The sequence below is a fragment of the Oryctolagus cuniculus genome, chromosome 9, assembly GCF_051225735.1.
Source record: "Oryctolagus cuniculus isolate XC-2025 breed Fujian yellow rabbit chromosome 9, ASM5122573v1, whole genome shotgun sequence".
NCBI lineage: Eukaryota > Metazoa > Chordata > Mammalia > Lagomorpha > Leporidae > Oryctolagus > Oryctolagus cuniculus.
Genome location: NC_142875.1, coordinates 24,509,315 through 24,534,682, shown reverse-complemented (window position 1 = coordinate 24,534,682; position 25,368 = coordinate 24,509,315). Strand labels below are relative to the sequence as shown.

At 42.2% G+C, this 25,368-nt stretch overlaps 1 protein-coding gene and 1 long non-coding RNA gene across 13 annotated transcripts in view; one reads left to right on the top strand and one right to left on the bottom strand.

Moving 5' to 3' along the window:
- The window catches only part of LOC149124529 (uncharacterized), a 195,216-nt gene extending 189,298 nt beyond the window's left edge, over positions 1-5,918 (bottom strand). Inside the window, exon 1 of one of the 2 annotated variants that reach the window (XR_016212794.1) lies at positions 5,778-5,918. This is a non-coding gene — a long non-coding RNA (uncharacterized LOC149124529). The remainder of the gene's footprint in view (positions 1-5,777) is intronic. The other variant, XR_016212795.1, reaches the window with a different exon arrangement.
- The window catches only part of LOC149124528 (uncharacterized), a 332,973-nt gene continuing 313,307 nt past the window's right edge, over positions 5,703-25,368 (top strand). For 7 of the 11 annotated variants that reach the window (XR_016212784.1, XR_016212789.1, XR_016212790.1 and 4 more), the window contains exon 1: positions 5,703-6,052. Coding sequence is in view for 1 of the 11 variants with exons in the window: in XM_089303512.1 (XP_089159638.1) it covers positions 5,814-6,052 (239 nt within the window). In the remaining 10 variants the exon portion in view is untranslated. The other 4 variants (XR_016212793.1, XR_016212791.1, XR_016212788.1 and 1 more) reach the window with 4 other exon arrangements.

Below are 25,368 nucleotides of genomic sequence, written 5' to 3'. Positions count from 1 at the left end.
CTGCAACAAGCTGCGCCGATCCAAAGCCAGGATCCAGGAGCTTCCTCCAGGTCTTCCTACTCAGGTGTAGAGGTCCAAGGACTTGAGCCATCTTCTATTGCTTTCCCAGGCCATAGCAGAAAGCTGGGTTAGAAGTGGAGTAGCCAGGACTTGAACTCGCGCCCACTTGGGATGCGGGCATTGCAACTGATGGATATATCTGCTATGCCACAGTGTTGGCCCAGAGACAAATTTTCTTACTTTTTTTTCTCTAAGAACATCTTGAGTTCACTTTTATTCCTACAGAATATTTTCACTCATGACAAGACTTTGACTTAACAGTTATTTTGAGACTTCTTCTATTTTCCATAGCTGCTGATGAGACATCTACCACCACCTGAAATGTTTTGGTTTTGCTTTTCCTATAGTAAACTGTCATTTCTGTTTTCAAGATTGCTTTTGTCTTCAGTTGTTGCATACTCGACTCAGTTTGATATGTCTTATGGATGCCTTTAGGTTTATCTTTGGTGAAGTTCCTGCCGTTTTTTTTTTTTTTTTTTTTTAAGATTTATTTATTTATTTGAAAGGCAGAATTAGAGAGGGAGGGAGGAAGGGAGGGAGGGAGAGAGGGAGGGAGGTCTTCTATCCAGTGGTTCACTCCCCAGATGGCTGCAATAGCCGGTGCTGGGCCAATCCCAAGCCAGGAACCAGGAGTTTCTTCCAGATCTCCCACGTGAGTGCAGGGATTTTTAAGGACTTGTGCCTTCTTCTACTGATTTCTCAGGTGCACCAGCAGAGAGCTGGACTGGAAGTACAGCAGCCAGGACTTGAACCTGCGCTTACTTGGGATGCCAGCACTGCAGGTGGTGGCTTGACCTGCCAGGTCACAGTGCTGGCTTGGAAATTTCCAACTGACTATAAAAAGGCAATGGATACATGCATTGATATGCAATATTAATATATAAAAGCAATGTGATAGACTTGTTAAAATTATCTGAAATGAGTATAGAACAGCCATCATACAAATATTTCAATGAGAAATTTCAATGGTTGAAACAAACTGAAAGCAAAAAAAAATTAGTAAAGAAGCAAATATTAGAAAGGGGAAAATTGGAAACATTAGAAAACAGAAATAAGAATATTAGAGTACTGGAAAATATCATAACTTAAATAAAAAAAAAAAAAAACCTCATTGTGGAGGGCCCAATAGTAAAATGGAGGAATTATAATTAAAAAAAAACAAACAGTGAACTAAAAGAAAAGTGCAAGTTTCCTATCTGAATAATAGAAGTGATACAATGCAAATGAAAATGTACAGAGTATGAGACTTGCAGGATGATATTAAAATAGCTAGTGCTTGTGTTACTGGACTTCCGGAGGAAGAGGAGAAAAGAAGGTGGAACTGAAAGATTAAATGTTATGTTTGAAATAAAAGTAGTTTTGTGTACCAATAGAGACAGCTGGAAGGGACAAATTTCTGAGGTAACATAGTATACTCGAGTAACTATAGTTCACAAAAAACTAGTATATATTTTTGAACAAATAGATGAAAGTAGTTCTAAGCCTCTAATCATAGAGTAATGTCAAGGAAGAGTAAATATTACCCTGATGTGAACAGCACAGATTATATGCATGTGCTGAAATGCCACACTACAGCCTGCAATTATGTACAATTATTGTTAGTAAGCATTTACAATATAAAGCTTCAGGTATTCTGAGAAACAACAAAAAACTTTCCCTTATAAAAAGACAAGAATGAGCAAATTCAAGGAATTTCAGGCTCTCCTGCCTGAGTGCTTGCTCTCTCTCTCTCTCCCCACTCTCTTTCTGCCTCTAACTCTGCTTTTCAAATAAATAAATAAATAAATCTTTAAAGAAATAGGGACTGGTACTGTGGTATAATGGGTAAAGCTGTGGCCTGGAGTGCCGGCATCCCATATCCTGGATGCTCCACTTCCTATCTAGCTCCCTGCCAATGCTAATTTAGATCTCTGCCTCTCCCTTTCTGTAACTCTTTCAAATAAAATGAAAATTCCTTTAAGAAAAATTAAAAGAAAACCAGAAATTCCCCCAGTTCTTTATTTTTAACTGAAACCTGGGCAGTTTCATTCATGCTATCAGATTCTGGTTCTTATTTAAATCTTCTGTTTTAGCTGCTATACTTTCATGCTGTTACTACCAGGTGGGGTTGAATTGAAACCAGAATTTGGGGTGCTATATGATATCACCATGTGCTTATTAATAAATTCCCAATATTAATAAGCCCGTGTGTGTTCTTGCCTAAAATTCAGAGAATTTTGAATACTGGCATAAGTGAACGAGGCAGCATGGTACATTTTTAAGCTTTTATTCAGTGAGAGAAATGCATAGGAGAGTGAGGGCCCTCTCTATAGGAGAGAGATAAATTTGGGTTCATACCGAGTACCAGGAACCAGCCATGTGGAGGAGCATCTAGGCCAGGAAGCATGAGGCGGGTGGCCCAATGGCCAGGCACCCTGGAGGCACAGGGCTGCAGCAAGCCCCCTACTGGCCTAAGAAAGGAAGGGCAGGCACACAGTGTCCCATGCTTTTAATCCACTTCCAAAGGGGATTGGTTAATTAACCTGATTGGCCAGTGGGTGCACAGGTATGGCCAGGTAGGGGCATGAGGTCACACAGGGGCATGGCGAAGGTATGGTCTTCCAGCTCACAACCCTGATCCATTTTATTCTATATGCCTGCCCACAGCAGAATCACACTAAAGCCTGAGGGGGTGAGATTCCTTGTTGCTGCGAGGTGACAGTGGAAGTTTCAGTTCCCCAATGACCTTCCACTGACACGTCACAGGCTGAGAGAGGTAGGGCTGTCTTATCAGTGTTCTTTCACATGGTTTCTGATGCTATGGAGTTGTGGATACCTTTGTCATTGCCCTGTGTTGGTGAGGTCTTGACACTTCATGTGGTTTCCTCTGTTAGCACTCCAGTAGGTAGAGGAAGACATGCCTTGTTCCATTTTGGTTGGGGATGGAAACACAAGTTCTCCATTTGTTCTCCCCTCGCACTACACAAGGATATATGGAAGTAATGCGTTACCCCTCAATAGGATTGAAAGTTCTGGTTTTCCTACTCAGCATCCCCTGCTATCAAAGTGGTGGTAAAGAAAGTACCTTTTAAAGCCTGGAGAAGTGAAAGTCTAGGCTTCTCATTCTGCCTCTAGTGTTAGTGGAGGGTTCTGAGAGTTATATTCTATGTGAATCTTCTGCAGAGAAGCAGAATATCTAAGAAAGTTTTCTGTTCTGTTAGCACTGCTGTTTTACAAGGCCGCCCTTTTCCTGTTTCTTTGGCTACAGAGGCAAAGAAGCAAGAAAAAAAAAATGTATTGCTGTTATTCCTGGTCCCAATGTCCTCAGCCTATAGGTATTCTTATCCTATCCACCTTTTAGAGTTTTATGTTTGTTTTATGTATATTATTCAATGTTTTTAGTTGTACTTAATAGTAAGAAGAAAAAGTATTATAACCCCATTCTGAAAAGTTAAATGTTACTGATTTTTAAAGTTGTATTTGTTTAAAAAGGTACCACACATTTAAAATTTAGTTTCAGATGGCAAAGAATTTGAATCTATCTGTTGCAGCTAGTGCATGATAAGCAATTAATAAATAATTTGGACTATATATATATATAGGTTACATTGTTGGTTAGGATCTGATATGTATGCTCCCATGAAATTTCAGTAACAGACATTGAATTACTGAAAAAATGATTTCCTTGAAACTTTGGAAAATTATAAAGATACAATTTGAAATGTCCTTCAAGAAGGGATAATAACTGTGTGCCTGCAATATCTTGATATTTTGAGTAATGCCTTTGGGCTTGACAAAAAATGAGCTACAGAAAAAAATAACAGCTAAGTGGTGACTGATTGAGATTGTTGCTTAAGGGCTCTGAGATACACTTGTAGTCATCACAAGATTTTGACATTCATCTAAATCCTAAATGTAAGTCTCAATGTTCATCTATTCCAGTAGTCTTCAAAACCAGATGCACACTGAAATCACTCAGGGAGCTTATTTTCAAATGTAGAAGAGACGGAAAATTTCACATATATCTTACCAGTAATTATTGAATAACAGTCTTTGGACCTTAAGCCTTGATTCATAATTTGCTCTGCCAAATGATAACTGCAATGAAACTTAAAACTAAGGGAGGATTTTCAACATGGCCGAATAAAGGGAAGATTTTCAAGACAGCCAAATAGAGGTGCCTCATTCACCACAGAGAACCAAAACAACAAATAAATAGCAACATTTTGTGGTGAGTGCTTGAAGCAGAACACTAGAATTCAACAACGGAGATACGGGAATACAGCTGGACAAGGAAACCCGGCGTAGAACTGTAGAAAGAAGTACTAAGCTAGCTGACAACTAATACCCTAGCCCAACATCTGGGGAAATCCTTATTGCAGAGGCAGCAATAAAAAAGGAGACCATCAGCAGAACTCATCTTCAAGAATACCTTATGCTGGCAATTATGCTACAGGAGGGATTGATAGTCATCACAAACTTGGTAGGCCAGTAAGAGTATACACAGTAGCTGAAGCACCCGCATAACCTTGTCCTGAGGGCCTCACGGATGTTCCACCACACTAGGATAATGGACTGCATCGTCTAATACTCAACCATCTGTGGTGATTCCAGAACCGCAGCCCAGGCAATGCCTTACACCACAAGGGACATAGGGTTCTGAACAGAATGCATCTTGAACCTAGATCCCTAAAAGTAGGGATGTTGCTCCTCTCCTCCACCCCTCACAGTACTCTTTGCTGCTGGATTGCACGCTGACATACCAAGACTGCCCTCAGCGCTCCTGCAGCCTTGGACCTACTCTTGGTTGGCAAATTTTCAAAGTACCAGATGAAACTAATACTATTCACCCCCTGCTCCCTCCCCTAATGATCCACACATGGCTTAGCCACCACTCCTGGGCCACAAGTTTATTAACAAGTAGTATCTGAAAACTTTGTAGGAGCTTTATCCAATAAGCTACATAATGACCTCCTACTCACACTATGTACAAATTTATAACCAAACCTACATATACATCTTTATTAAGGAAAGATATTCATGCTTGTGCCAAAGGCTTAAAATGGATGGGAAATTCTAAAACTTGGAAAAACGAGCGAGTATCTAGAGATCAGGGTTATTTGTTTACGAGACGGACGCCTTACCACTTGGCCGCCGCGCCTGCGTTAATCAGGGTTATTTGCGTTAGGTCCTTTATCCTTTCAGAGGTAAGGACAGAATCCTGGTCATCTGTCCCACAACAGATTTCTTCCTGGATTTCCTGGCTTCAAATTTTCTTACAAACAAGAGGCTTCCTATTAACAGCGCCCCTTTTCTCCGTCCCATCTTCTGTCCTGCCTTCACTCCTACCCTTCCTCCTCCATAGCAAGCTGTCCTTGACCCAGAGAACACACAGAGTTCCCTGGCGGCCAGTCTTTGGGTGGCTCTGGCTCCCTGCACAATGTGAACTCTACACATTGCTCTCCAGATAAGGATTCGTTTCTTCTTCATATGTGAGTGATTCAGTCCATTTATCACTATGACATGTACCCAGTTACCACATGCTGACCAGTGTGTAAAATCCTCAGAAAAAAAACAAACAAAAACTCTGCCAAGTGGAGAATATTACCTTCACGTCACAGGTGAGAGAATTTAAGCACAGAACAGCTAAATAGCCTAGCTTACCCCAACTTGTAGTAAGTTTAGGACCCGGCTTGGATCGACCCCAGGTGCTGTGAGCCCGCCCTGTGCTTACTTACCCCAGAGCGCGCACGGGCTACTCGCTTGTATCTTTAATGGTCAGAGACCTGGAGGACCGGGGGCAGTCGTTGCCTCGCCTACACACTCATCTGGGAGCGGAGGCTCTGCCACGGGTGTTCGTCCAGACGTCCGTGGAGGGGGCGGAGCCTGGCTGGAGCCCCTCCCCTGGGAATTCGGTCGGCGGGGTCGCTGACCTAGCGCGCGGCGCTCTGAGGCAAATGCCGCCGGGAAGAACTTCGCGGGTCAGTCCAAGGCTCCCCGCAGTGGCTCCCGGGTAGGTGCTAAGGACCTCCGCCAGGGTCGGGATGGGTGCCGGAGACTGACAACCTGACGCGGGACGGACGGGCGAGGGTGTGGTCCTGCCGCGCCCGGAGCCCGGCCCAGGTATTCTTCAGCTACCTGCTGGGCAGGGCGGGCGGCGCGCGGCGGCGACCTGGGGCTGGCGTCCCCCCAGGGTGGGCGGGTCGGCGCGCACCACCTAGCTGTGTCTCCTCTCACGGGATCCTTAAGTTTCCCACACTTCACTTCCCGCGCGTTTGCCTCCTGGCCAGGGGAAAGGATATCTGGAATTTGCACGGCTTTTTGTCTCCGACCTGGTCACCGACCTGGCCTCACCGGGTCGCCGCCTCTCTTGCCCGCTATCCTTCTGAAAGTGTTCCCTCAGGAGCCCTGGCTTGACTCTCCCAGATAAGCCAAGAGGTTTGTTATTAAGTCTGGGGCGGTTTGCCTAGCTGGGATCTCTGTTTCTTCAAATGGCCAAACAGGTGAATCGAATTGGATGACAACTTCTGAAATCCTGATTCTAGTGTATTTGTACTCAGTGAAGAAGGGAGACTAAGATTCAAAGGGTGATTGGCTGTTTTTTCTTTTGGAGGTAAATCACGAAGCTTCCTTGTCTGAAGCTGCATTTTTGAGGGTTTTTAAGTACTGATTCCTGCTCTGGAGAGGGGAGAAAAAAGCCTTTTATTTGAAAAATCCTTGTTACAAAAAACTGTGACCTCTACCTTTCTCAAAATGAACCAACTTTGAGTCAAATGAGCACATCCCCTCAGCCCCAGTCTATGTCTGAGTTACTAATTAATTGTCCTTTTAGTCTTACAAATGCTAATGACACATTTTGATATACTTTTCATCTACTTTTCTAAGAAAGATCTTAATATTGACCTTTGCTGCCATTTGAAAGTTTCAGTTAAGATGACAAAAATGCAGCATTTGGACTTGGTTACATTTTGGAGTGGAATATGTAAGCATTTAAGAATTTAACTTGTTTTTCAAAGTATATTTGCAAAGACTAGATAAAACTTTATATTCCCTTACTGACTGAAGGAAATGCCTAGGTTTTATCTGGTGAATTATTTGGCAGGCGTGTTCTCTAGCAGCTGAAATGCTGATTGGCTTTGGGCAGTGGTCAGTACATTCTTAAGTGATGTAAAGGTGTATTCAGAAATCAAGTGGATGAATCCCAGATGTAAATAGTTGGTTAGTTGATTTGAACTCAGGGAGAAGACCTCTCGCCTCTCTGCCCTGTAGGTGGTGTACTGGAGGAGTTTCTTGTGTTTCCTCACTTGTGTGCTATAATTGGACTCCCCACTTGTTGGCATTTATGAATCCCTCTTGTACCATTTCGTGGCCTCGTCACAGTTCTAACCGCAGGGACAAGAGACCCAGAATTCCTTGGTTGCTTAATCTCTGTGTTTTCTTAGGGATTCTATAACAGTGTACTACAAGGTAGGAAGCTTGGGTTTCATCCTCGTCATAAGGAGGGCAATAGGCAATAGTTTGCTCTGGAGACTGGGGGTATTAAGAGCCATTTCCAGAACCTCCTGAGTAGCAGCCTTCTTAGTTGCACTACCTGCTAGTGTCTTTCCAGGCTGGCATGCCATGTTGATTGTACTGTTTTTGGCAGATGTCTCACATTACTGGCACCTCTACTGTTTAGGGATTTTCACTGTGGTTATACTTTTTTTTTTTAAGACTTTATTTGTTTGAGAGATAAAGTTCAGACAGAGGGAGAAACTGAGAAAAAGGTCTTCCCATCTGCTGGTTCACTCCCCAAATGGTTGTAACCTCTGGAGCTGAGCCCATGCGAAGCCAGGAGCTACTTCCGGGTCTCCTACAAGGAGGCAGGGATCCAAGCACTTGGACCTTCTTCCCTCAGCTTTCTCTTGCCATAGCTGAGAGCTGGATCGGAAAAGCAGCAGCCAGGAGACGAACCAATGCCCATATGGGATGCCAGTGCCACAGGCAGAGGCTTAGCCTACTATGCCACAGTGCTGGCCCCTGTAGTTCCTGCTCTTACAGCTTCAATACACATTACTTCACCAAGAGCTACAGCCCTACTGCATAACTCTGCCTATCCTCACAGACTCCCTTTTGAAGTTTTGATGGAAGCAGCCATAACTCCCTAACTCTAAGCAAGGCGGTAGCCTACTTAGTGCCCATAGATTCAGACAGTAGCATTCTGATTTGACAACCTGAAAATAACTTATTGAAGACAGATTTAGGAGGCATAAACAAGAGATTAGCAATAGAAACAAGGAAACCCTTTGACTAAAAAACAGCTGTGAAGGGTCAAATTGTGGTATATTAACATAAATCATTGTACACTATGTGGCAATATCTTCTAGGGCTAATATTGGCTGGATATTCTGTGGCCCTCAGTGGATAATAAGCTCAGCAGGTGGTGGTGTTAGTTCACTGAGGCAGCCCATGGTGCCTCTGGGGCTAAGCCCCACCCTAGTCCTATGGCCAAAGCCAAGAGGAAGAGGTTTCTTCAGGAGAGGTGCCATTGCCATCATCTTTCCCCTTCTACATCTGTTCCTTATCTCAAGACCTCAGAACATCCTGCCACTTCACTGGGGTCCTGTGTGGGAGGGATTCAGTAACTCACACCTGCTTCTTTTTTTCCCCTTGGAAAGTTGGTTGGAATCTATGAACAGCTGCTTCCACAAGCCTGCCATCCGTGAGTTGGGTGGTTTATTTGCTTTCTGGAGACCTTCATTGACACAGGCTCGGGAGTTCCATTCCTTCTAAATCAGCCATGGTTTGGGCAGCCCTCTGCACCATGGGAGCAAAACCCCACACCATTGGAGCAAAAACAGATACCAGCTTCCCCTTTCCTTGGTAGGAGCATATTTAATAATAGTGTTCTTCAACTATAAGAAAAACCACATCAGGTCCAGCAAAGCCATCCACATAAATTGCATGCCTTATTCTCAGTTCCTGCAAGTGCTCATGAATTGGTTCCAAATCTTTGCCAGTCTATGTGAGGTGAGCCTGTAACTCCAGCCTCTCTGGCTCATAGCAGCAGTGACCATTTGCCTTTAGCCTCTGTTTGCTTCAAAGGCCTCTTCTCTTTATGATCTTAGGGTTTCTAACAAATCTGCTGGTGATTTGGGGGGCGTCTCTATCCTCTTGCTTTGGACTCTGGTTCTCCAGTGGCTGGGCATCCTAGAACTATATTGAGCCACAGACCCACCCTGGGATTTTCCCAGCTGAAAACCCCTGTTTTCAAAGTCTCTGTCCCAACAGACTCTGCAGCAGGGGAAGTCTTCATAATATCCTGACTGCTATGCAAGTTGTCACACAATGGAAGCCCAGTGTCTGAAGGCTCCCACATAATGTTCATTAATTTCAGAGAAACTTCCTGAAAGTGCAAACTGAAGACCGGAAACTTTACTTATGGAGGGACCGATGGCGGCCAAATTCATCAGAGATCTGCATTTCCCTGCCAGAGTGTACAATGTTAAACAGTACATGAGTGAACAAGCACAATTGGTTTATGGTTGAACCAGCTGGGGGTGTCCTCAGTGTTCTACAAGTTACAGCTCTAATAGGCTTACATTTCCCTCCACAATCCCCACTGCGTTCTATCTAAGATTATTACCCTGGGATGGAAGAAAGCCTCTTCCAGAGCCCACACCCAATGTATAGAATGCTGTTTGTCATGGGGAAACGGTTGTATTATGAGCCTTCTCTATAGAAGGTTGGTGATAAATTGTTGATGGTGGTGAGAGAGAGAGGTTTGGGGACTTTTGCTAAATCGACTTATTAGAATTCTAGAGTAAACTAGCTTCTGCAATGTTATGGACAGAGGACTAAAGTCAGGCCTAGTAAAGCAGAGGATTCAAGAGCCTGGATAAAGTTTAGATCAAAAAAGAGTTTGTCACTCATCATATTGGATTAAGACCCACCACAATGACCTAGTATGTACTTGATTGCATCTGCAAACACTGTATTTCCCAGTGAGATGAAATTGACAGCTATCTAGGGTTAGAATTTCAACATGATTTTGGCAGATAAAATTCAACTTATAATTCTTTCCTTTCTTGTTTGCTCTGACAAGCAGCTGTGTACTGTTTTTCTTTTTTTTTTCTATAATGGTATTGTAAAACCAGAGATCAGATTTTCATAGGAGATATAAAGTCTATAAACAAGCCTTTACAGTAGCCCAAGTACACTACTTTTTAAGTGGAGATAAATACAACAAGAAAATATTTTCCTGCTAACATTTTATATTGGAACCTAATTCTTTGTATTTGCTTTTCCAAGGAAATCAAAGTACTTCTCAAATGCTATCTCATTGATCTGTATGATTTAAAGCCCAGACCTGTTCCTGCTTTTGTTGCTATTTCTCTTAACATACTTAAATTTGATCTTGCTAGTTGAGAGATTAATTTCACATGTTTCATTGGCCATCTTGGTCTTCTGTATGAAATCTCTAATTCATATAGGAAAGAAAATTTTTTTACTCTCTGGGTAACTTTATAGGAAGCATTTGCTCTCAGTTGTGCTTAGTTTTAATACCCAAAACACATTTTTTATGAGTTTCCATTTACTGGTAATATAAATATAGTCATTTTCTTTTATCTTGACAGTTGGAATATTTTTAAAATTTCTTCAAAAAATCTTTTATTCTAAATTATCTAAGATTTTTTTGATAGTATATTCTTAGCTTGTTTTCTCCTGTCTAGTTGTTTGGTTGAATAATGTTGAGCTTGAGGTGATTATTCAGGTGATGGGAGTAAACAAAGGGAAAACCTCTTTTTTTTTTTTTTAAGATTTTTATTTATTTGAAAGGCAGAGTTCTCACAGAAGAGAGGGAGAGAAAAAGAGAAAGAGAGGTCTTCCATATGCTGGTTAACTCCCCAATTGGTTGCAACAGCCAGAGTTGTGCCGATCCAAAGCCAGGAGCTTTCTCCAGGTCTCCCACATTGGTGCAGGGGCCCAAAGATTTGGTCCCTCTTCTACTGCTTTACCAGGCCACAACAGAGAGCTGGATCGGAAGAGGAGCAGCCGGGACTCGAATTGACACCCATATAGGATGCTGGCGCTGCAGGCGGCATCTGTACCCACTGTGACACAGCACTGGCCCTGGAAAACCTGGGCTGTCATTGAGTCCAAAAGAAGACAAGAAAACTTGCATATTCCTTCAATATACATATTTTAAAAATTTAGGATAGTTAGATAATTACAAAAATTACATAGTAAAAGAAGTTTCCACATCCACATATCATTTCTCTTATTGTTACCATTTCTCAGTAGTATGGTATATTTGTTACAATTCATGAATCAGTATTATGCATTAACCATAGTTTGTACTTTATTCATACTTCTTTAGTTTTTAACTTATGTTTGTGATACAATATTACATTGAGTTATGTCTCCTTGGGATACTCCATATTTTGACAATTTTCTTTACTAGTTTTGGTTATATCCTGGGCATTGTCTTGGCCACTCACGTATGTTATCTCATGTGATTCTCTGAATTAGCTCTGTTTTCACTAAAAAAGTTAGCAGAGCTTAGTTTCCTGAAGTATTAGAAAATTATGGAGCTATGAGTGCGACCCAGTCACTGGCTTTCCAAAATCCATGCTGTTGTCTTGATCTTTCTAGCCCCTAGCACTGTATGTTCAATATTGAAGTGTCCATGTCTGAACAATATTTTAGTCAACTCAAGGTTTGTTAATCTTGGTGCTATTGACCTTTTCTTTGTTGTATGGTCTGTTCTTTTCACTATAAGGATGTTTATCAGGGCCAGCGCCGCGGCTCAATAGGCTAATCCTCCACATAGTGGTGACGGCACACTGGGTTCTAGTCCCAGGCGGGGCGCTGGATTCTTTCCTGGTTGCCCCTCTTCCAGGCCAGCTCTCTGCTGTGGCCTGGGAAGGCAGTGGAGGATGGCCCAAGTGCTTGGGCCCTGCACCCGATGGGAGACCAGGAGAAGCGCCTGGCTCCTGCCTTCGGATCAGCGTGGTGCGCCAGCCACAGCACGCCAGCCGTGGCGGCCATTGGAGGAAAAGAAAGACCTTTCTCTCTCTCTCTCTCTCTCTCTCTCTCTCTCTCTCTCTCTCTCTCTCTCACTGTCCACTCTGCCTGTCAAAAAAAAAAAAAAAAAAAAAAAGATGTTTATCAGAATTCCTGGCTCCTATTCAGTGATAGAATTATTCTCACCTTCCCACCCTCCTCCAGTCTCAGGGTAGTGAACAACAAAATATGTCTCCAGATATTGTCAAGTGTCCTACTTGCAAGGAAGTTGCACCCTGAGAATCAATGTATTAACACTTTAAAATGTTTTCCGTATGTAGCAATAATTTATAACATGTGTCAAATAGGCTGTACTAACTTGGAACTATAAAGCAATTAATTGGAGTTCCAAACCCTGGGAACATTTGAAACAAATGCATTGGCATTGCTGTTTCTTAAATACTTTGACTGTAACATAGTTTCTTAAATGTCTTAAAGTTTTGTGGAAAATCTGAACTGAGTTTTTCAGCCCAGCATAAAGCATGGTATAAAAAATTATTGCTTTAGATGTACTGTGTTTGTAACTGCAGTTATGTTCACTTCACATTGAGGGTCCATTGTTAAAACGTGCATATTGATCTGCTTTTATGGATTTTAATATATTCTCACTCTTTGAAGTGATTTTAGACAAAAAATCCTGTAAGTACTTTTCACAAAATAAAGGGTCATAATTGATGCTAACTGTGGATCATGGTTCATGCTGATTATTTGTAGTTTATTTGGTGTATCTTTATGACATTGAATTTTCTGGGAATTGTAGTAAGTTATTTAGTGTGTTTTTAGAAGCAAAGATGATTCATTGGAGTATGCAAATGTTACATCTGTACTTAATACTGTTTTATAAGTGTAAATGTTGTTGGTACTCTTTTGGTTGATTTCAAATGCCTAGCAAGGACAGATCTTAGCTGTTTTGAAAAAGAGCTACTTTTAAGCAAAAAGAAAATCCTTCAAAAATGAATATTAACTTTCTTAGATTTATATAAAGCTGAAAAGCATGTGTAATTTGCATAGTTCTTGCTAAAGCAGTTTTTGTAGGCCAGCTTGCAAAAGCTTTGTCAGATGGGGTCATATTTGTCTTTGTGTTTCATTTCTTTTAGGTCTTTCCTATTTAGTGTCCATTCAAATCTAAGTGGATAGGGGTATCCTTTCCATCTCTACAATGCAAGGAATCATTAATATATCTGAAATTAGCCTTTAGTATTGAGCATATATATTAGTAAATGAAGAAATATCAAGATTAAATGTCTTAACCAGGGTTATCACAGCTGGTCACTAGTCTGTTTCATTCCTTGATCATGATGCTGCTAGAAAAATGCTTTATTTATGTAAATATATGCATCTTTATACTTCTTATGAATTTTTTGAATGAGTGTCCAGATCATGGTGAAAGTGAGATTTGAGGATGAGCCAAAGCTTAAATGGTGATTGTTACATTTGTGTACAATGAATGCTTTGGTCCCTTAAATACCACTTAGAAATAATAATCTTAGCCATGGTCGATTATACAAATACTCATTTCCACTCTTATTTTGTTTCAGATGGTAGCTGATAGCTTCCAACTGGCATGGGGAGGGGCTGGGATTAAGGGAGTGGAGGGATTGTGTCCATTTGGAAAAACCAGCATTAAAACAAAGCATACTAACCTGGAGTGGGTTTTTCTTATTTATGAAAGTACTTGGATGAACTTGATTGCAACGTTACCAGAGGTGGTGAAGCTTGAGGGACGATATCCCAGGATACATCTGTTGATAGCTAATGGTCAGTGAGAACAGAGGGACCAGAAAGTACTGTGTTCTTACTGGAGGACTCTGAAACCATTGTATAGTTCACAGGTGCATGCCATCCTGCTCTAATATGTTCTTAAATTGTATATGCAGTGTAATTTAACCTGAAAAACTTCAGCATAAAGAGGGGAATTCATAAGATTTATAGGGACAAATTTATTCTACAGCTGATATTCTTTACCTCCTAATTATCTTATGAAGATTAGCTTTTTATGTGTCATTGATATTTTATCTCTTCCCATTTTTATCCTCTTCAGTTGTAATTGATCTTAAGTGACTTAGCCTTATCTTTTAGAATTTGTAACTAATCCACATGCTACCATTAATGGGGAAATATATAAATCACTAGTCTAGAAGTATGTTATGCTGGGACTTAAAATGCAGGCTGACCTCCCAGATTTGAATCTTTGTCTGTCTTTGCTGTTTTACTACTTGTGCATGCATACCATACAGAAATTTATATTAGCATTTTTTATTGGCTCTTCAGTGCTTTACTTTTTAATTTTTACTTATTCAGAGGCAAAAGAACCCATCTTTCCACTGGTTCACTACTCAGATGCACACAATAGCAGGGACTGGGTTGGGCTAGAGCTGGTGAATCTACTCCAGGTCTCTCATATGGGTGGCAGGAATCCAGTTACTTGAACCATCACCATCGCCTCCTGGGCTGTACATTATAGAAAAGATGAAATTGGAAGCCAGAACAAAGTACAGAACATGGTACTCTGATGTGTGACATGAGTGTTGTAACTGGTAGACTAAACACCTGACTTTGCTTAGTGTGTTTTTAAGTTGGTTAAAGGTTCATGAATAGTAAAATTGTTTTATTCTAATTTTGTTGTTGTTGTCAATACATTTCACTTAATCTAGGTCTCCAGTGAGAGGTTAACAGGATTTTCAGTAACTCACTTTAATATTTAACTATTACAAAGAGGTGGTTGTGGGGAGCAACTCGGACTAGACTGTTACTCGAATTAAGACTTATTCTATGCATCTGCTCTCCCACAATATGGCGCTGGGAGAGGAGGAAACAGCTTCTACACAGCTGTCTCTTGCCAACTTGAGTGATGACCTGCAGGAGCTGATCCTGCTCCTGATTGGAGGAGAGCAGCGTACTCGGCGTGTGGGTAGCAGAGTTGGGATTGGTGTAAGAGGACTATAAAGGAGGAGAAAGACAACATGCACCAGGAACATCTATCTGAAGGAACACCTGTGCAGCCCCCGAGAGAGCCGGCCGGCGGTGTGCCGCTCCCCCGCGGATTTGGGGAAAAGTGGCAGGGGGAACCGCCCTTCCACGGAGGTGGAAGGGACAGTAGCCAACCCGGGAAGAACCAGCAGCAAACCCGGGAAGGGCCGAGCAGACAAAAGAACAGCGCAGGGTCCTGTGTCGTTCCTCCACAAAGACGGGGAGTGACATAATGGTGCCGTGACTCGGATAGGAAACCTAGGAGGGAAGAAGCGGGAAGAAGTGGGAAAATACCGGAGAGAGAGACTAGCAAAGAGCCTAGGGAAAAGCCGGACGGAAGAAGTGCTGGAAGAAGTTAGGATTGAAAGCGAAAGTGAAAGCTGGAGGAAACATAGACTCGGATGCGGACTATGGCGGGGAAGCTAGGAGATTGAAAGTGAAAGTGAAAGCTAGAAGAAACTTGGATACGGACTGTGGGGAGAAGCCAGGAGAAATGAGGGAGGAATATTGTTGGAGGAAAAGTTAGGAAACATACCGGGTAGAGAAAAATATGTTAGGGAGGATGAAGCCGCGAGGGCAGGCCGAGGTGGAGACGTAAGCCAGGTTGGAATTCTTCAAGTCAGCCCGGGGAGCAAAAGGTGAAAAGGTAAAACCAGAGGCGGAGACGTAAGCCAGGTTGGAATCCGTCAGATTAGCCCGGGAAGCAAAAGACGGGAAGCCAAACCGGGAGCGGAGACGTAAGCTATAGGTTGCATTTCGTCAGGTTAGCCCGGGGAACTTAGACTGAAAACCGAGAAGCAGAAACGTAAGCTAGGCTGTGTGATTCGCGGAAGCCACCGCACGCAGAGAGAGCGCGCGGGGCACAAACGGGGAGAGCGCACGGGGCGCGAGTAGGAAACGCGGGGCTAGTGTGAAGGCCGTGGTGCGGGCGCAAAGGGCGCGGAGACCGCAGAGCGCGCGAAGCCGGGAAGCCACGCAGAGCCGGGAAGCCACCGCAGGGCGAGGCGCCGAGAAGCAGCCTCGGGGCGGGCCCCGGGAAGCCACGGGGATAAGAGAAACAGAAGTATAGAAGTAAAATGGGAGAAATAGGAATGCTGGCAGATAGAAGTAAAATAGGAGAGATAGGAATGCCCGGAGGTAGAGAAATAGAGAAAAATAAGGCCTCCCCACAACACGGCAATGAGAGCTTGGATTTGGTCTGCCTGATTAGTAAGATGATAAGCGCCTGTGGGTGGCTGCAGGTCACCGAAGACAGGCACGTTATTAACACCAATAAGTCTCCCCACAAGATGGAAATGAGAGGGCTTGGATTCGGTTTGCCTGATTGGTAGGGCTTGTAAGCACCTGCAGGCAGTTCTAGCAGAGCGGAGCATGCGCTGCAGGGCACCGAACACAGGCATGCATCAGCGCCTAAAAACCTCCTCACAACATGGCGAAGAGAGGACCCAGATTCGGTTTGCCTGATTGGTAGGGCTTGTAAGCACCTGTGGGCAACTCCAGCAAGCAGAGCAGAGTGTGTGCCATGGGGCACCGAAGACAGGCACGTATCAATGCCAAAAAAAAAAAGAAAGGGGGATCTGTGGGGAGCAACTCGGACTAGACTGTTACTGGAATTAAGGCTTATTCTATGCATCTGCTCTCCCACAATATGGCGCTGGGAGAGGAGTAAACAGCTTCTACACAGCTGCCTCCAGTTCAACCAATAAACTGTAGGACCTGTTCCTGATTGGAGGAGAGCAGCATACTCGGCGTGTGGGTAGCAGAGTTGGGATTGGTGGAAGAGGACTATAAAGGAGGAGAGAGACAACATGCACCAGGAACATCTATCTGAAGGAACACCTGAGCAGCCCCCGAGAGAGCTGGCCGGCGGTGTGCCGCTCCCCCGCGGAAGTGGGGAAAGTGGCAGGGGGAACCGCCCTTCCACGGAGGTGGAAGGGACGGTAGCCAACCCAGGAAGAACCAGCAGCAAACCCGGGGAGGGCCGAGCAGACAAAAGAACAGCGCAGGGTCCTGTGTCGTTCCTCCACGAAGATGGGGAGCGACAGGTGGTATATATTTTCTTACCCTGTAACTGAGGTGTGGACAGAATGGTCCTATCCCGTAAAATTTTTGTATTTCATCCAGAACCCTCAGTTTAGATACACTTGGAGATGAGAGCACCAAAGAAATAATTAAGATTAAATAAAATGTTGTTTGGGGCTTTGTTCCAAAAAAGAATAATGTCCTCATAGGAAGAGAGAGACCAGAGAGTCCCTAGGGTATGAACTAAGGAGAGGTGCTATCTACAAGCCAGGAAGAGAATTGTTGCCAAAAACCAAATTGGCTAAAACTTTGATTTTAAGAATTCTTAGCCTTCATAACTGTTGAAAAAATATATGTAGCTTAAGCCACCCAGTTAATGTATTTTGTCATGGCAGTGTAAGCATACTAGTCCATGCGGATATTTATTTGCCTTAGTGAAATCAAATTTTCTGAAAACAGGATTTTTTAAAAAAATTTATTTATTTATTTATTTGAAATAGTTACAGAGAATGGGAGGGGCAGATAGAGAGTGGTCTTCCATCTCCTGGTTTACTCCCCAATTGGTTGCAATGGCCAGAGCTGGGCTAATCCGAAGCCAGGAGCTTCCTCCAGGTCTCCCAAGTGGGTGCATGGCCCCAAGGACTTGGGCCACTTTCCACTGCTTTACCAGGCCATAGCAGAGAGCTGGCTGGGAAGTGGAGCAGCCAGGACTTGAACGGGCTGAAACGGTGCCCATATGGGATGTTGGCTCGGTAGGCTGGGACTTTACCCACTATGCCACAGCACCAACATGGAAAATAAGGATTTTGACTACTTCACTAAAAGGTTTATTGGGCTCAGCTTTCTTTCATTTAGTCCTAACTTATTGCAAATACTCAAATATTAACTATTACTAATAAAATGGAGATTTAGAACAAAACATTAATGAATATGCATTGAATACATTTAAATCATATTTGTAATTAGTGTTTTAGAAAGTTTAGTTCATAATTCACACTCATTGTGGCTTAGGTAGTATGTAACTTCTGGGTTATAGACACCAGAAATGACTTTACCTAATTTTGAGGGTCTACCAAATGCCTTCTTCTGACTTTTCAGTGCTACCAATGATATGGTTCTAGCTTGATTTATCTAGTTCTTCATAATTCTCTTCTTGAAAGGGCATACACTATCTGGAAGACTGGCAATAAATTACCTTTGTATAGTAGATGGCTATCTTCAATTTAAAAATATTACTTAGGGGTTTGCATTGTGGCATGGTGGCAGAGTCATTGCCTGCAATGCTAGCATCTCATTTGGGTGCTGATTCATGTCCTGGCTGCTCCACTTCTGATCCAGCTCTCTGCTAATAGCCTGGAAAAAACACTGAAAGATTGCCATGTGTTTGGGCACCTGCACCTACATGGGAGACCCACATGAAGCTCCTGGGTTTAGCCTGGCCCACAATAGGCTCCTGCAGCCATTTAGAGCATGAACCGGTGGATGGAATATCTCGCTCTGTCTCTCACTCTATCTGTAACTGTGACTTTCAAAATAAATAATTTAAAAATTACATTGATAGTTAAAAGCAAAGGCAAACAACAAAATATGCTTGAGCATTATGATAAACTCATCATACTCGGGGCAGGGGTGAAGTGGAGAGAAAATTGAACAGAAACTTATTAAAACCTGAAACCCATTTTACTCTTACTTGTTTTCTTCAGTTTTCCCAAATATCAGTTTATTACAATGAGGAACAATACAGTGGTTACAGCCTTTCCAAAGCCTGCTTGCTTTTTGTTTGAGTGAAATACTGTTTCATTTCTGTTCCCATTTCTGTCCCCATCCTAATGTGATAGTTTATAGTTTCCTATTAAGCAAGAATAACATTGTTTGCATTGATTCTAAAGTATTTAACTCATAAGCCTGCATAACAAGAAACCAAAATTTTATTACTGATAAAGTATACATAAAATATACACACAGAGCATATATGAGGGGATTTCAAAAAGTTCATGGAAAATAGAATTAACTTTTTGGGGTTACTGTGTTTGTGTGTGTCTGTGTCTCAATGTATTATGCTGACTGATAAATGCTTTGTAATCATGAAGACCTTAAAGCCAAATCCCAGTATGATGTTTGGAAATTTTGCTTACCCTTATTTTTCATGATTCAAATTCAATGATGTTTACCTCTTTTTTTTTTTTTTTTTTTTAATTTGACAGGCAGAGTTAGACAGTGAGAGAGACAGAGAGAAAGGTCTTATTTCTGTTGGTTCACCTCCCAAATGGCCGCTACGGCCGGTGTGCTGCGCCAATCCGAAGCCAGGAGCCAGGTGCTTCCTCCTGGTTTCCCATGTGGATGCAGGGGCCCAAGCACTTGGGCCATCCTCCACTGCCTTTCCGGGCCACAACAGAGAGCTGGACTGGAAGAGGAGCAACCAGGACTAGAACCGGCGCCCATATGAGATGCCAGCGCCACAGGCGGAGGATTAACCAAGTGAGCCACGGCACTGGCCCCTGATGTTTACCTTTTAAAAATTGTTATGTAGATAATTTATGTAAGAGTGCCTTATATATAATTGAAAAGTGCCAAAAGTTCCTACTTAAAAAATTTATTTATTTGCTTGAGAGGCAAAGTTACAGAGAAACGGAGAGTCTGAGAGGTCTTCCATCTGCTAGTTCACTTCCCAAATGGCCACCACAGTGGGAGCTGTGTTGAATCTGAAGCCAGGAGCCAGGATACTCTTCTGTGTCTCCCATGCAGGTGCAGGTGCCCAAGGACTTGGCCCATTTTCCACTGCTTTCCCAGGCCACAGCAGAGAACTGGATCAGAAGTGAAGCAGCCGGGTCTCAAACCAGTGCCCATATGGGATACTGGCACTGCAGGCAGATGCTTAACCTACTATGCCACAGTGCCCTACTTCTTTTGTCCTCGTTGTCATCTGAACCTTTTCCTCTCCCTCTGATTTCACTTCTTAGCTGATGTCACACAGGTGCTACTGCTGGCTTTCTACATATTCTTCCACAACACCCTCCCACTTCAGGACCTTTGCTTGCTCTATTCTCTACTTCCCAGCTATCTGTAAAATTGACTTCCTCATTTCAGTCAAGTTTCTGTTAGAGAGGTCTTTCTGATATCCCACTTAAAATGTTTTTCTTACTCTTTTTTCATATTCCTTTCACTGAAGTAACTCATAGTTGATTTATTGTCTGTTCCTATAAAGTAAAAATGCATAGAAATTAGGACTTTATTTTCTTTGCTGTTGTACCCTGGCACAAATGACAGCATTTGGCCTGTGAGTAGAGTTTAGAAAATTTGTGTAAAAATGGCATGGGAAGAATCTTGAAATCCAGGTAATAGTTTTTTCATAAAATATAGTAGATAATAAATGCTTTTGTCTCCTACTCTTTGCATTATAGTACTCATTAAATTTATAAGTTTTTTCTTTCTTTCTTTCTTTTTTTTTTTTTTTTTGACAGGCAGAGTGAACAGTGAGAGAGACAGAGAGAAAGGTCTTCCTTTTCTGTTGGTTCACCCCCCAATGGCCACTACAGCCAATGTGGCCAGCACACCACGCTGATCCGAAGCCAGGAGCCAGGTGCTTCTCCTGGTCTCCTATGCGGGTGCAGGGCCCAAGGACCTGGGCCATCCTCCACTGCACTCCCGTGCCACAGCAGAGAGCTGGACAGGAAGAGGAGCAACTGGGACAAAATCCAGCGCCCTGACTGGTACTAGAAACCAGTGTGCTGGCGCCGCAGGCAGAGGATTAGCCTAGTGAGCCGAGGCGCCGGCTTCTTTCTCTTTCAGTATGAAACCAAGACCCTATACAGTTTTTCTGATGTAAATACTTTATAATATTAGCCCCTAGACTTCCACAGTCTTTGTCTTCCTCCTTAGCTTAGAGCTTTTTCCCTTATAAAATCTTTTTTAAAAAGAGACTTATTGTGGCCAGCACTGTGGTGCAGCAGGTTAAAGCCCTGGCCTGTAGCACTGGAATCCTAGTTGGTGCTGGTTTGAGTCCTGGCTGCTTTACTTCCAGCCGATCCAGCTCCCAGCTGGTGCATCTGGGAAAGCAGTGGAGGATGGTCCAAGTCTTTGGGCCCCGCACCCACGTGAGAGACCCAGAAGAAACTCCTGGCTTCAGATCGGTTCAGTTCCTACCATTGTGGCCATTTGGGAAGTGAACCAGTGGATGGAAGACCTCTCTATCTCTGCCTCTGTCTCTGTAACTCTTTCAAATAAATAAAAATTTAATTATTTATGTAAAGGCAGAATGATGGAGAGCAATCAATCTTCTGTAAATTGGTTCACTCCTCAAATGGCCACAGTACCCAAGGCTGAACCAGACTAAAACCAGTTGCCACAAATCCCACCTTGGTCTCCCACACGAATGGCAGAGGCACAAGTACTTGAATCATTATCTGCTGCCTTTCCAGGCACACTAGCTGGAAGCTGTAACCCACATTCCAATATGCAATACTGGTATCCCTAGTATATATAAGCTGCTTAACCTGTTGTGCCATATCTAGCTCTCCTCCTGCAACCTCTTACTAAAAAGTGAACTCAATAAATCTAGGGAGTGAGAAATTAGGTCTGGCTGGCCCCATAGGGTCCTAAATCATGAAGCAGATGAGATCATTTATCTCCTCTATAGCTAAGATTTTGATGTTAGACCTTAAACATATATTTTTTTAAAGATTTACATAGTGTTTGAAAGGCAGAACAGAAAGATGCTTACTCACACGTGAGCATTCAGAGAGAGCCAACATCCATCCTCTGGTTCGACTCCCAAAATGTTCACAACAGCCAGGGCTGGGCCAAGATGAAACCAGGAACCAGGAACTATATCAGTCTCCCACCGGGGTGGCAGGCCCTTAGCATTTGGATCATCTTCCACTGGGCCTTCCTAGGCATTTAGAAGGAAGCTGGATTAGAAGCAGGGCATCCAGGACTTGAACCAGCATCCTGATATGAGATGCTGGCATTGGAAGTAGCAATTTAATTTTCTGAGCCACAGTGCTGGCCCCCAGGTCTCCTGCTCAGGATTTTTTTTATTTCAGGAACCACAGAATTTGTATAAAAAGTAACTACCACTTGAATATAGGCATCAAACTGACTGCAGTCTACTTTGCATTATCAAAATCTATCCCCGCCCCCCAATTATGGCCATCTTATCACTGACCAAAGGAGTTCATGGGCACGTGAACCAACCAGGTATTTGCACATGAGCTAAACAACACACTGGTAAACTTTAGTTTCAATCTGTAGAAGTCCTTAAAAAATAGCTGCCCATACCCCTGTTTTGCAGTTTGCTTGTAAATACTTTCTTTACATCCCTGATGTATATGATTAACTTCTTATGTTCCCCAAGTAGGCACAGCCTTTGACTTTGGACTTCTTTTGCCTGGTGTATGTCATGAGGTAGGGAGTATAGATTTTAACATAGTTAAAACTAAATAATAAATGTATTGAAATTTTGAAAGTATGTATGACTTTTATCTATATCTATGAAATGTCAATAAATTAGACAAAAGTATGAATTTAATTTAAAATCAAATTGGGAACACTAACTTTGTGTTTATTTGGTGCTTTGTATACAGGGATCAATAACAATTCCTTTCCTCTAGTGCTTCATGATTTTCTGTTTTAATTTTTGACATACATTGATTTTGTTGTTGAAGTAATATTGATTATAAATTCTTCCATGTATTGGTAAAAATTCCTCCCCATTTAACATCGAATGCATTCTAAGTACTATAGAAAAAGTCTGTTTAATTCAACTATTCATTTATGGAAAGGGTCATGTCTACCAAAAATTTTTAAAATATGCAAAGTGTTGAGACTTGCCATTTTTTTCTCTACTAATGCATCATTACTTACATGAGGTTCATGGCCCTTTTAATATCCTATAGCAATGTCAGAGATTGTAGTTGTTTCTAATGATTCTGCATTGCTCTGGTCATATTGCCATTCATCTGCTTCTATAGGTGAACCTGGCATTTTATTCAACCTTGATTATCTATGCTTTAAAATGTAAAATCACAGTGTTCAGATATTTTGCTTTACCATTTAGATGTATATTACAATATATACATATTATTTGTATGTAATTCTTTTTTAAAGATTTATTTATGTATTTGAAAGACAGACCTGGAGAGAGAGATCTTCCATCTGCTGTTTCACTCCCCAGATTGCTACAGTGGCTGGGGCTGTGCTCAGCCTAAGCCAGTAGCTTCATCCACATCTCTGGTGAGAATGCCGGGGCCCAAGTCCTTGGATCCTACTTCACTGCTTCCCTAGGTACATCAGCAGGGAGCTGGATTAGAAGTGGAGCAGCTGAGACTTGAACTGGTGCTTATGTGGGTTGCTGGTGTTACAGGCATCCAGTTAACCTGCTGTGCTGCCATGGCAGCCTGTATATGTAATTCTTGAGAATCACTGTATAGTAACCAGTGTCCTGAGAAGTCTTTAATGTTTTTAAAGATGTATTTATCTGAAAAAGCAAAGTGTCAGAAAGAACGAGAGACAGAACAGCAGCTCACTGGTTCACTCCCCAAATGGCTGCAGCAGCTAGCACTGGGCTAATCTGAAGCCAGGTGCTAGAACTCTATCCTGGTCATGTATATGAGTAGCAGGACCCAAGTAGCTTGCTTCCCAGGTGCATTAGTAGGGAGCTGGATCTGAAGTGGATTAGCTAGGGCTCAAACTGGTACTCTGATGGGATTTCAACATCACAAGTGGCTGGACCATGGAGAAACAAGTCTTTTTAATCAGGTAATTTTAAAGCATTTATATCATAGTTTCCAAATTCAAGTTTTCAACTGTTAATATGTTCTGTTATTTTAGACCACAGGTGGATATTTTTCTAAGCCAGTTAATTCCATTAATTTTCTTGACTCTTCTTAAATGGCTTTAATAGGAATTACATGTTACCCATTTCTATTTTATTTCAAATCCTAATCTCATGAAAGCATTTCTTTTTTTGTACTCCATGAGAGAAAAAAATATAGGGGAAAAAATGAAACTAGTGGAAGGGTGGTTCTTAACATTTCCATAAAACTGGTAAAATTGTGTCCAGGAGGCTAAATGATTAAAAAGAGATGTGTGAAGACTACACATTCTCTGTAGCATTTAAAACATTTTCTTATGTACTTGATTCATGAGGCAGAAAAACAATGAACAGAGAGCTCCCATTTCCTGATTCCAAATGTCCACAGTATCCACTTGCTGGGGCTACAACTGGGAGCCAATCACTCAATCCAGGTCTTTCCCACGTGTGTGGCAGGAACCCAAACACTTGAGTCATCACTGCTGCCTCACCAGGTGTCCATCAACAGGAAAGTAGACTCAGGAATAGAGCCATGTATCAAGTTCAGTTACTCTGCTATGTGACATATGTATCTTAACCACTAGGCTAAGCAAGTACCCCTCCCTCATATTTATCTTCCCAGAAAAATAGAATTTTAGCAACAAAATGAGGATATTGAAGCAGAGTATCTTTGATGTGGATATACTCAGTTCATAGTCTCTCAGTCTCCATATGTTAAAGTATTTTTGCCTTGCTTTGATTTCAAGACAAACTGTGACTAAAGATTAATTTATTGAATTGGGGTAGTAATATATTAGGATTGGCCAGCTCCACAGGATTATACATCACAAAATTCATGAAATCATTTATTTCCTGTGTAGATGCTCTATAAAAACAACATTTGGATGTTAGATCTTGAGGGATTTATTTTTTCTTGTTGTTACAGAAACTCTAATCCTTGAACACACAATGTAAGAGATATGCATGTAGCCTCACACTGGCAGGCATCCATTTTGCAGTCAACAAAATTCCCAAAAGGAGATGATGAGTTTTTTCTTGCTGACAAATCAGAGCCATGAGAGTTATGGACCAACCAGAAAGCTGCACATGAACTGCACGTGCACCTTGTAACCTCAGCTTCAACCTGTAAGATACCTTACCTTTAATCCCTCAAGAGTTGTAGAATTAAGTGAAAGCTGCTCTACTTCTTCCTGTGTACTCTGCAAAAATACATAGCTACTTTCTTCCACTGGTGTTAGTGATAGAATCGCTGGGCTTAGTGAGCACACCCAGGTTTTGGTGCTTGTAATGGTCATGGAAATTATATTAAAAACTGATACTTGCAAAACATATAACTGTCCTGGAGATTATAAGTATCTGGGAATCCAGAAATGTAAAATAGAAGATTACGAGATTGCTTCCATGCAGATGCAGCAATTTGAATTGAATTGACAATAAACTTGAAACTACTAAATATGCCTGGGCATGATGTGATTTATATG